The sequence below is a fragment of the Pseudophryne corroboree genome, chromosome 1 (assembly GCF_028390025.1).
Source record: "Pseudophryne corroboree isolate aPseCor3 chromosome 1, aPseCor3.hap2, whole genome shotgun sequence".
Classification (NCBI taxonomy): Eukaryota; Metazoa; Chordata; class Amphibia; order Anura; family Myobatrachidae; genus Pseudophryne; species Pseudophryne corroboree.
Window position 1 is genome coordinate 820,709,091 of NC_086444.1, and position 12,892 is coordinate 820,721,982.

The 12,892-nt window shown below is 41.6% G+C and overlaps 1 protein-coding gene across 1 annotated transcript in view; it reads right to left on the reverse strand.

The window, feature by feature from the left end:
- The window catches only part of DNAH6 (dynein axonemal heavy chain 6), a 679,574-nt gene that overhangs the window by 360,551 nt on the left and 306,131 nt on the right, over positions 1 to 12,892 (reverse strand). Inside the window, exons 38-40 of the mRNA XM_063919567.1 lie at positions 10,989 to 11,210; positions 6,736 to 6,883; positions 5,561 to 5,718 (exon numbers count right to left, since the gene is read on the reverse strand). Coding sequence (XP_063775637.1) covers positions 5,561 to 5,718; positions 6,736 to 6,883; positions 10,989 to 11,210 — 528 coding nt within the window. The remainder of the gene's footprint in view (positions 1 to 5,560; positions 5,719 to 6,735; positions 6,884 to 10,988; positions 11,211 to 12,892) is intronic.

The following is a 12,892-nucleotide window of genomic DNA, read 5'->3' on the forward strand; positions in this document are numbered from 1 at the left end:
TGACACTGGTCAGGAATCCATTGAAAACCAAAACAGGTGTCAGTGCATCACTGCACTCGAGTCCTGGGAAGGATGATGGCATCATACGAGGCCATCCTCTTCGGCTGGTTCCATGCAAGGACAATGGAACTTACTGGACAAGTGGTCCGGATCACATCTTCAGATGCATCGGTTAATCACCCTATCCCCCAGGGCTAGGGTGTCTCTACTGTGGTGGCTGCGGAGTGCTCACCTTCTCGAGGGCCGCAGATTCGGCATTCAGGACTGGGTCCTGGTGACCACGGATGCAAGCCTCCGAGGGTGGGGGGCAGTTACACAGGGAAGAAAATTCCAAGGTTTGTGGTCAAGCCAACAGACTTGCCTTCACATCAATATCCTAGAACTAAGGGCCATATACAACGCCCTAAGTCAAGCGGAGTTCCTGCTTCGCGACCAACCGGTTCTGATCCAGTCAGACCCCAGGGGCTCATGTAAACCGCCAGGGCGGCACAAGGAGCAGGTTGGCGATGGTAGAAGCCACCTGAATTCTTCGCTGGGCGGAGAATCAAGTAAGCGCACTGTCAGCAGTGTTCATTCCGGGAGTGGACACGACCTCCACCCGGGAAAGTGGTGACTTCATCAGGAAGTCTTCACGCAGTTTTGCAAATTGATGGAAACTGCCTCAGGTGGACTACATGGCGTCCCACCTCAATAAAAAGATAAAAAAGGTTTTACGCTGGGTCAAGGGACTCTCAGGCGATAGCTGTGGTCGCACTAGTAACACCGTGGGTGTTCCAGTCGGTCTATATATTCCCTCCTCTTCCTCTCAGACCCAAGGGCTGAGAATTGTAATAAACGGAGGAGTGTGAACAATATTCTTTGCTCCGGATTGGCCAAGAAGGACTCGGTACCCGGAACTGCAAGAAATGCTCTCAGAGGACCCATGGCCTCTGCATCTCAGTCAGGAGATGTTGCAACAGGGACCCTGTCTGATCCAAGACTTACCGCGGCTGCGTTGGACGGCATGGCGGTTGAACGCCGGATCCTAGCGGAAAAGGGCATTCCGGATGCAGTTATTCCTACGCTGATAAAGGCTAGGAAAGACGTGACAGTAAGAATATTTCACTGTATATGGCGAAAATAGGTTGCTTGGTGTGTGGCCGGGAAGGCCCTACAGAGGAATTCCAGGGGGTTCGATTCCTGCAATTCCTACAGTCAGGAGTGACTATGGGCCTAAAATTAGGATCCATAAAGGCCAAGATTTCGGCCCTATCCCTTTTTCTCTCTCAAAAAGAACTGGCTTCACTGCCTGAAGTTCGGACGTTGTTACAGGGGTGCTGCATATTCAGCCCCTTTTGTGCCTCCAGTGGCACCTTGGGATCTTAACGTGTGTTGGATTCCTAAGATCCCACTGGTTTGAGCCACTTAAGACCGTGGAGCTAAAATATCTCACGTGGAAAGTGGTCATGCTTTTGGCCTTAGCTTGGACTAGGCGTGTGTCAGAATTGGTGGCTTTGTCATGTAAAAGCCCATATCTGATCTTCCATATGGAAAGGGCAGAATGGAGGACTCGTCCCCAATTTCTCCCTAAGGTGGTATCATCGTTTCATTTGAACCAACCTATTGTGGTGCCTGCGGCTACTAGGGACTTGGAGGATTCCAAGTTGCTGGACGTAGTCCGGGCCCTGAAACTTTTTGTTTCCAGGACGGCTAGAGTCAGAAAAACTGACTCGCTATTTATCCTGCATGCACCCAACAAGCTGGGTGCTCCTGCTTCAAAGCAGACTATTGCTCGCTGGATCTGTAGCACGATTCAGCTTGCACATTCTGCGGCTGGACTGCCGCATCCTAAATTAGTAAAAGCCCATTCCACGAGGAAGGTGGGCTCTTCTTGGGCGGCTGCCCGAGGGGTCTCGGCTTTACAACTTTGCCGAGCTGCTACTTGGTCGGGTTCAAACACTTTTGCAAAATTCTACAAGTTTGATACCCTGGCTGAGGAGGACCTTGAGTTTGCTCATTCGGTGCTGCAGAGTCATCCGCACTCTCCCGCCCGTTTGGGAGCTTTGGTATAATCCCCATGGTCCTTACGGAGTACCCAGCATCCACTAGGACGTCAGAGAAAATAAGAATTTACTCACCGGTAATTCTATTTCTCGTAGTCCGTAGTGAATGCTGGGAGCCCGTCCCAAGTGCGGACTCTCTGCAATACATGTATATAGTTATTGCTTAACTAAAGGGTTATTGTATGAGCCATCTGTTGAGAGAGGCTCAGTTATTGTTCATACTGTTAACTGGGTATAGTTATCACGAGTTGTACGGTGTGATTGGTGTGGCTGGTATGAGTCTTACCCTGGATTCCAAATCCTTTCCTAGTAATGTCAGCTCTTCCGGGCACAGTTTCCCTAACTGAGGTCTGGAGGAGGGGCATAGAGGGAGGAGGCAGTGCACACCAGATATAGTACCTAATCTTTCTTTTAAGAGTGCCCAGTCTCCTGCGGAGCCCGTCTATACCCCATGGTCCTTACGGAGTACCCAGCATTCACTACGGACTACGAGAAATAGAATTACCGGTGAGTAAATTCTTATTTTTTCACTGTTCACAAGATCTACGTCTCATATCCACACTCATTATTCACTCCCTCGCTCTCATTCACAACTGCAGGACGCACAGTAAGGCTCTCCTCTAGTCTCCAAAACTTCAAGCATTCCCTGAAAACTCACCTCTTCAGGCTAGCCTATCAAATTCCAGAACTGCCCACATAACTTTCATAAACTTTCCTATTCAATTACATCATCACTGTACTGTCCTCACATATTTTCCCATCTTCCTGACCCCAGACGACATTGCTGTGTGACCATAATATACAGCCCACCAAGAGCATTTGCAATCTGTTGGACCATTATGCTATAGATAACACCTATCCTGTCCTAACACCTGTCTGCATCAATGCCTATTTCCCTATAGATTGTAAGCTTGCGAGCAGGGCCTTCCTACCTTTATGTCTGTCTGCTATAACCCAGTTTTATTTTATCACTGTTGTTTCCAATTGTAGAGCCTAATTCAGACCTGACCGCACCTCTGCGACTTTGCAAAGGTTTGCGATCGGATAGTCGCCGCCCAGACAGAATGAAAAACCACCCCGTGCAAGTCTGCGTAAGCTGTGCAAAAAGCTTTGCATTCGCCGGTCAGCTGAAAATCCATTTGCAACTCACTCACCATCTAATGATTTTTCCAGTCTGTGCGTAGCCCAGGACTTACTCCTACAGTGCGAAAGTGCAGTTTGGCCTCGCGCCTGCGCATTACAATCCATACGCATGCGCAGTTGTTCGATAATCGGCTGCTGTGCGATTTCGCACAACAGTGATCAGGTCTGAATTAGGCCCGGAAAGCGGAAAGGAATTTGCTGTGCTACTGTATATAAGAAACTGTTAATAAATAATAAAGGTATAGTTTGAGCTACTAAATATATATTATTTGTATTGGAAAATTCTTATTTTTCTTTCTTCCGCAATTCAGTTGGTTATCCGTTACTGTATTTTATTAATGCCTGGTCTTTGAAACAGATGACAGAAAACAGTAAGGCCATTATAATGAAGCCATTCCCAAATATGCAGACACATGGAAAAGTGCTTCATTTTTTACAAATACAGCATGTTGGGGTTTTTTGGTCATAAAATCCACATCAAGGGGGTGATTTGGAGTTGGACGTAAAATGTATTCTTCAGCATATACATTCCAATTGTAAAGCGCAATGGAATTTACTGCGCTATATAAGAAACTGTTAATAAATAAAATAAATAAATATTTATACTGCACAGTTAAATACTATGCAAGTTTCCAATTACAATTACATACGCTGCGTTAAAATAGGTACATAATTTGATGTATGTAAGTATTCAATGTAACGGTATAGTACATATAACCCAAAATACTGAGACATCTCAGAAGCATAGCTGAAATGTGTCTACGTTTTTACTGTACTCCACCTGTCTCTCAAAGCACATGCAACTGAAAAGTGTCAGACACGTTACTGACAATAACGCTGCGAGTGTCAGACACATGACTCACAATACTATTGCAAATGATAGATACGTGTGACTGGCAATACCACTGCAAGTGTTAGATACATGTGACTGACAGTACCACATCAAGTGTTACATATGTGTGACTGACAATACCACAGCAGGTGTTAGATACAGTACGTGTGACTGACAGTACCACATCAAGTGTTAGATATGTGTGACTGACAATACCACTGCAAGTGTTAGATACGTGTGACTGACAGTACCACAGCAAGTGTTAGATACAGTACGTGTGACTGACAATACCACTGCAAGTGTTAGATACAGTACGTGTGACTGACAATACCACTGCAAGTGTTAGATACGTGTGACTGACAATACCACTGCAAGTGTTATATACAGTACGTGTGACTGACAATACCACAGCAAGTGTTAGATACAGTACGTGTGACTGACAATACCACAGCAAGTGTTATACATGTACGTGTGACTGACAATACTACTGCACTTTGTGCTCAGCAGTTTTGCAAATCTATCATGACATGCATAATCATGTTGTGCAAATACATTTGTGTCCAAACCAAAATCAAACACTAAATAAACAATAAATTAAATCAGGATGAAAATAAAAAAATATGTTCAGTTAAACATTTCATATTTAATAAAACTTAATTTGTTTAAAATGGTATGGGTTAAATATACAGTAGGAAATTAAATAATCACAAACTTTATTCCGCTCATTTCATTAGGAAGAGGGCGGGATGTCGGAGGATGACTGGCATGTATGATTTACATGTACATTTTTACTAATTGGTTTTAGAGATTGTGTTATTGAGTTAAACACAGTGGGCTTGATTCAGAATGGCAAGTAAGTCAGCCGCAAACGTAGCCGCACAGCACACTTGGAAATATACGTAGGTCTTCACCTGGTATTCAGAGTTGGGCCACCACCCCCAACATGTGAAATTAGTGGGCATTTGCCTCAGCTCATTGCCTCATGGCACACCCTCAGAACACATAACTTACATGCAAATGCCCTGTTGCCGCCCAGTTACACTGATACAGCTGCAAATGAACATGCGACTGTGATACATGACCATATATCGCCCATAGCTACACATAGAGAGTTATTCAGAGTGGTTAGCAAACCAAAAAAGTACACTATTGGGCAAAACCATGTTGCACTTCAGGTGGGGCAGATGTAATATGTGCAGAGAGATTTAGATTTGGGTGTGGTGTGTTTAAACTGAAATCTAAATTGCAGTGTAAAAATAAAGCAGGCAGTATTTACCCTGCACAGAAGCAATATAACCCACCTAAATCTAACTCTCTCTGCATGTTATATCTGCCCCCCCCCCCCCCCTGCAGTGCAACATGGTTTTGCCCAATTGCTAACTTTTTTGGTTTGCTCTGAATAACCTCCATAGTTCCATCCACAAATGGACTTCTATGCTACTCTAAATCGCGCCCAGTATTGTGAAATGGCATATTCTTCACATACATTTGTACCACTTTACAAATTCTAAAAAATAAATGTCTAAAACATTTTATAAAATACCTGGATTTCTTTCCAATACAACTTTTCTCTGTCATAAAACCCTTTAAAATCTTGATACTGGCGTAGTAATTCAATGGGGGGTTGAGAACCATATCGATCTAGTTTTGGCATATTTAAATCATCCACAAATATGATTACTCTTTTGTTGCCAGGAGCACCTGTGTGTGAGTTACAACGAGATGGATTACTTATAAACTCATGCAGACAGCAAACTAGGCACTCCACTGAGACTAAACCAGTCCTTTTATAATATGCTTAGTAGGCAAAGCTGTACTGCTTGTATACTCCTTTCAGTCCTACTATACAGTATTTTGCCTAGTGTGGTTTTACATACCTCCCAACATGACCCTCTCCAGGAGGGACAGAATGCTCTGCTCCTGGACTTCCCTCTTAATTTATGATTGTCATCACCCTTTCCTATCCATTAACCTGTTCAACACAGGTGCCGGCAATCATGCAGGAAGAGGAAAGTCCAGAAGCAGAGCATTGTGTCCCTCCTGAAGAGGGTCATGTTGGGAGGTATGCTGTCACCTGATATCCTCTGGATTATATGATGTATTTAGTAGACTTTATTGGTCTGCAGGATAAAACAGCTGCTTTTTGAGGTTTTCAACCATTGCACAATCCACAAGGTCTACAGATGAGTGAAATTAATTCACTAGTTTATATTACATTTACTTTACATACACAACTTTATTTAAAATGAATAACTGAAGATGTTCCGGAGAGAGGCTAATTATAAATATAGCATACAATTCTGTTTGTCTTTAATGCAGGTGTGTCGGTCTAAAACTGTAAGTAAAGCTTGCCCTATAGTGCCATCCAGTGTCCAAATAATGTATATGCATAATTTCTTGTAGTCTAGTCATGTTATATATAGTATATAACAGGTATGGTGGAACTGAGTTAGTTTCCTTAAGTGCATACAGGCAAAAATAAAGTTACTGTAAAACAAATTCAATCACATTACTTTGTGCCGCCATTCTGATCTACACTTTCAAGAGTCAATATGTATTGCTGATTTTGTGTATAGAATTTACCATATGACTAATCTACTTTCTAATTCAATAAAAATATTATTAACGCAAAATTTAGTAAAAGTATATAACAGTAATTTTTTTATTTTTTTTAAATAAGATTTAGTAGCTTTTTTTCTTTAGGTAAAATTAAGTTACCAAGAATGGTTTTTCTCTTCTTTTCCAGCTTTGACTCAATGATTTCCTGTGTCCGAGCAGAGGAAGTCTGGGCCGAGAAGTTTAGATAGACAGGTACGTATCCTGCTTCTTCTTGTATTCTGTTCAGCAATCCTCGAGCTACAACAGACTGAAGTCACAAAACAAATTTAAAATAAAAATAAGGTGGTGAGACTTGAATTGTTAAACCTAACTGGTGAGTAAAGTACCCAATTTCATTAAATAACCATAACACCCTACAGTATAAAATAAGTATTACAGGTTGAGTATCCCATATCCAAAATGCTTGGGACCAGAGGTATTTTGGATATGGGATTTTTCCGTATTTTGGAATAATTGCATACCATAATGAGATATCATGGTGATGGGACCCAAGTCTAAGCACAGAATGCATTTATGTTACATATACACCTTATACACACAGCCTGAAGGTCATTTTTGCCAATATTTTTAATAACTTTGTGCATTAAGCAAAGTGTGTCTACATTCACACAATTCATTTATGTTTCATATACACCTTATACACACAGCCTGAAGGTCATTTAATACAATATTTTTTATTATTTTGTGTATTAAACAAGGTTTGAGGACATTGAGCCATCAGAAAACAAAGGTTTCACTATCTCAGTCTCACTCCAAAAATTCCATATTTCGGAATATTCCGTGTTTCAGAATATTTGGATATGGGATACTCAACCTGTATTATAAATATCTGCAATGCAATGCCAAAGGTGGGTGGGGTTTACAAGGCATGGCTTCTCTTAGCCATACTTAACTACTCTACCAGTACATTTGGAGGCCCCCCGAATGAGAACAGAACAATATGCTAGACTAATGCAAGAGGTGCAGATCAGAGAGATGGGGTAGAGAGGGCCCTACTCCTGAGTGCTTACTGTCTACCTATGTGAACATAGATAGTTTATAGTTGGCGTCTTTATGGGACTCCCCTCTTGATTCACAGCAAATACGTAATCATGGCCCAACCGATTTCAGTGCAGAAGTAGGGAGGACCCATTAGGGTTGTGTGCTCTTTAGGGATACCAGTATAGCTCCCCAAAATGTAGCAATACTTGGTGGTACTTTGGCAGGTATGAAATAACTAATAGTAATTTCAAATAGATCACTGTATAGATTGACAGTAAATTTCTATGGATGCTTGAGTATCATTGCAAAAGCAGTGAACCTTATTGTGATCTATGTGATACTGACCCTCCAGAAATGGGGCCACATGTAATGACGCCCGAGTTCAGGTGCCGTGCGGGATGGTAGCTAAACTCGGACATTTTTTTAAAGGGGCAATCACTTACAAAGCAAAACATGCCTTGTACTGTATGTGAGTGCCCTTTAAAGAGCCCTCAGAGTTTGGCCGCCATCCTGCACAGCTGCTTAACTCGGGCGTTGATACATCCGGCCCCTGATCCCTACCGCACAGAAGAATTTAAATTGTATTTATATAGCTCCAGCATATTCCTGTGCCTCGGAATTATCTATGGTAAATTAATTAACTGATATTTTAACAATCCTCTCATCAATTATGAATTGATATTTTAAGAAACACTTTTCTCATCCATTACTTCAACAGAGATAGCTGCAAAAATGTGAAGTTGAGAAGCATTCTCTTGATGTGGCTGGTGGTCTATCCAAACTTGTTCTACGACATCTTTCCTTCTCTTAGCTAGACGTATTGTAAACAATCATTGGTTTCTATGTACAGTCATATACTGTACCAGATGGAAGAGGAAATGGTTCTACAGGGTTTTTTTACTAGCAGTATAGGGTCAACTCGGGAGTTTATATAGTTTATATCTACAACACACTTTGCAAACGTGTGCCAGTTGTTTAAGCTGTCTTAACATAATACTGAGATTAAATAATTGTTTATTGCCTAAGATGTATTGTAGGTATTATACAATGTCTTTTTTTTGTATTAGACAGCATATTAATGGAGATATACACTGTAGAGACCCAACATTATATCACTGTGTCATCACTGATATATATTATATACACCTTGCTGCCACCACTGTGTATGTGTGTGCACATAGGCCCTCATTCCGAGTTGATCGGTCGCAAGGCGATTTTAGCAGAGTTACACACGCTAAGCCGCCGCCTACTGGGAGTGAATCTTAGCTTCTTAAAATTGCGACCGATGTATTCGCAATATTGCGATTACTAACTACTTAGCAGTTTCAGAGTAGCTCCAGACTTACTCTGCCTGTGCGATCATTTCAGTGCTTGTCGTTCCTGGTTGACGTCACAAACACACCCAGCGTTCGCCCAGGCACTCCCACCGTTTCCCCGGCCACTCCTGCGTTTTTTCCGGAAACGGTAGCGTTTTCAGCCACACGCCCCTGAAACGCCGTGTTTCCGCCCAGTAACACCCATTTCCTGTCAATCACATTACGATCGCCGGAGCGAAGAAAAAGCCGTGAGTAAAAATACTTTCATCATAGTAAAGTTACTTGGCGCAGTCGCAGTGCGAACATTGCGCATGCGTACTACGCGGATTTTCACTGCGATGCGATGAAAAATACCGAGCGAACAACTCGGAATGAGGGCCATAGTTGCATACTGCACAAATAGCATTAACCCCACAGGCTCCTGACTGCACCGGGAGATATTGCATCCTGTACCTGCTGCAATTTTTCATTAACCATGTGTTATTATGCGCCTGATTGTAACTAATTAATAAACTGATCACTGATTAAATTATCTTCCATGTGGTCTAACCTCCATTGCACACTGCTGACTTCTATTGCCATCATAGGATCTGCCAATTAAATAGAAAATCTCAGTGGAGTAGCTATTGGCACAATAGTTTTGTCTGTGGTGACCTGATTTCTTCTACACAGTTACCATCCTGGCAAAGGACAGGAGTCAGGTGATATAATTAATTTCAAAGAATATTACTCTATCAGGAAAGCAATTTTACGGTCGACTTAAAAACTACCAGGTACTGTTGTACTTAGTATGGTAGTACTAAACCTCCTTCACTAGGGGCGGCATCGGGGTTAGTGACACTTGGTGCAGCCAATATACCTACATATAGGGTGTGTGGCTTTGAAAACCCTATTTGCGTTACAGATGCACGATTCGGTTCTCCAGAAATCCGAATTCAGTTGAATTTTGTGGATACAAACTGAAACAAAACCTGTTCTGGATCCCCAGAGTGGCTCTGATCCAAATCCCGGTTCAAATCTTCCTGCGATTCAAAATTAGTTTTTTTAAATTGGCTATTTTTATCAACGATTTTTAAACCGGTCAGGAAACCGAATCTGAATCAAAACACTTGAGGGTGTTTTTTTTTATAGGGGAATGGCCTCTGGGGAAGTACCCCCCGGTTATATAATTCTGGGGGCCTGCCAGCATCTCCGGGGGTGCTGGGCTGCCTCGGAGATTCTGGCTGCACTGCCGGCAACTCCTCAGGTATAGGAGCCAGGCGCTGCAGAATAATGTCACACTGCAGCACCCGGCTCCTGTGACTGCAGAGAAACCAGATTTTTTGTGTCACCCCATGTAAGGGTGATACCCGGTTGCGACCAGCACCACCCTTGTAACGCCTCTGCCTTAGACCCCTATAATCCTGCAAAACTCAGGTGGATCTTTGCAATTTTTTCACATTTCAATGGCGGTAGTGGTGAATTTCCCATTAGATATGTGAGGCACGTGTCTAGGGGCAGCACCTGTTTCAGGGCGGCACTTGGATGCTTACTGTCAGTCTAAAAAGTGCCAGTAACTGCTAAATATTTCCACTGTACTGTACCATATACCATCTTGAATGGAGTGTAAATGTGTAGGACACGCACAGACTGCCCCTGTAAGCTGTCCTACTTAGTAAATATGTATACATAATTAAAAAAAAAAAATCATAGTTAATGACTTTTCTTTATTATTAAATTAGCGATCCTCAAATGAGGGCTTATAACGAATCAATAGAAATAATAAAAATAAGCAGGGGAGGGGCAGCCGTTACTGTTGTGCCTAGAGGCAGCCTCACCCAAAAATCTGCCCCTGAATGGAGTCTGGAGAATTCAGCACTATAAGCTGCAGGTTAAACTAATTTAATGTCCCACATACTTGAACATGGTTTGAATTGTATTATTGAGGGGGCAAATTTTTATTTTAGGTTGTAAACTCATTTAATTTAAATCATTGTCTAAATAAATGAAATGTAGAAACTCTTACTTAAACAGTACAGTAATACATTTACCCCAAATGTTTCCAAAGTCGCTCACCTTGCCAACCCCTGTGATACCAGTAAATAGCACTGAGTGCCGTACAGCTAGCAGCTTTTCCATTAGATAGCCATAGCGCACGGTGTCAGTTGTAGGAACTAGCATTTCAAAAAATGGCACATTGCTGCTGTACTTGAAAGAGGGGATTATTCTCTCCCAGGGATCCAGTCGTTTGGTGTCATAATCCATATAAACACTCCATAGGTCACCAGAGGTAGGGAGCTGGGGGGAAATATATAAGAATGATATTGTCTTTTGGTTATCCATTATTATATGACTAGTAATAACATAAGAATAGCATGACAGAAAAACACAATGGGCCTGTTGCTTTATGGAAATGTAGTGTATCTCTGCCCATATGCGAAGCTGTTATCATCTTGGGGGTGCACCAGCCCCCTATCTATACGCTTGGTGTGATACTCATTGTCAGCATCTTTGTGCAATTGCACCAGTCTGTAGTTGATGCAAATTATATGTCTGGAAACAGGCCTATTTATTCTTATATCCAACCGCGCGTTGTGCACAGTTCCGTCAACGTGCTCTTCTGTGAACTTTGTCTACATGAGAACCCAGTTACGCCTTTAAAGTCAAAAATTAGATGCACTATAAATGCATAAGGCTCTAAGTCGCCAGTACTTGCATTTGTTCCAGAGCATGTGCTGTGTGAAAACACACAACATACCACCAGGGCCAATGTCTTCAAGCAATAAGACTGAGAGGCAATATAGATTCTAAAAATAATAAACTGATGTGGAATACAGTGGCTTTTCTGAGCACAGAAAATGTGTTTTAGGGGCCTAATCATTGTAATTTATAATAATAATAATAATTTTATTTAAACAGCGCTCTTTCTCCAACAGGACTCATGGCGCTTATTTAGTATCCAACTCACCACGATTTGCAAGGGTGGATACTAAACTACCAAAGCAATCCAATATCGCTCTGGTTGCGGGGAAGTTGCTTTTCGGAGGTTCTTATCACTTTTGCTGCTAAATGATGAGGTGAAAGCAGAAAGCAGCAAGGATCTGGGGACTAAAGCCATGTTCGTCTTGAGGATGGTGTCTGTTCCCACAGGCAAACTCTGAAAACTTTGAGTTTTTGCAGTCTGTTGAGTACGCAGAAGCCACATTGGGTCCCTAATAATGAATAGGCTGGTGTTTCCATATGTGTAACAGGCATGTCGAGCTTAATGAATAGGCCTCCTATTGCCTGTATATATTGTTTGTAAATGATTTGCAAAGTATCATTAATGTTCTTATTGTTTTACAATTTCACCCCTTCATTATCAATCATTTTGGCTGAAATATATATTTATTTTAGTTTAACAAGGTCAGTGTTATACTATTTTATCAAGGAGAGATGAAGTTAGCATTTTGGTAGTATATTGGAATAAACATCTTTTTGTGTTGAGTATCCCTTATCCAAAATGCTTGGGACCAGAAGTAGTTTGGATATCGGATTTTTCCGTATTTTGGAATAACTGCATACCATAAAGAGATATCATGGCGATGGGACCTAAGCACAGAATGCATTTACGTTTCATATACACTGTATACGCACAGCCTGAAGGTCATTTTAGGCAATATGTTTTGTAACTTTTTGCATTAAACAAAGTGTGTGTACATTCACGCAATTCATTTATGTTTCATATACACCTTATACACACACAGCCTGAAGGTCTTAAAATACAATATTTTTAATAACTTTGTGTATTAAACAAAGTTTGTGTACATTGAGCCATCAGAAAACAAAGGATTCACTATCTCACTCTCACTCAAAAAATTCTGTATTTCGGAATATTCCGTATTTCGGAATATTTGGATATGAATACTCAACCTGTATTGAAACACTGGATGTAACTATTTTCCAGCCTCCCTGAATTAATGTCTTGTTACTTCAGGCAA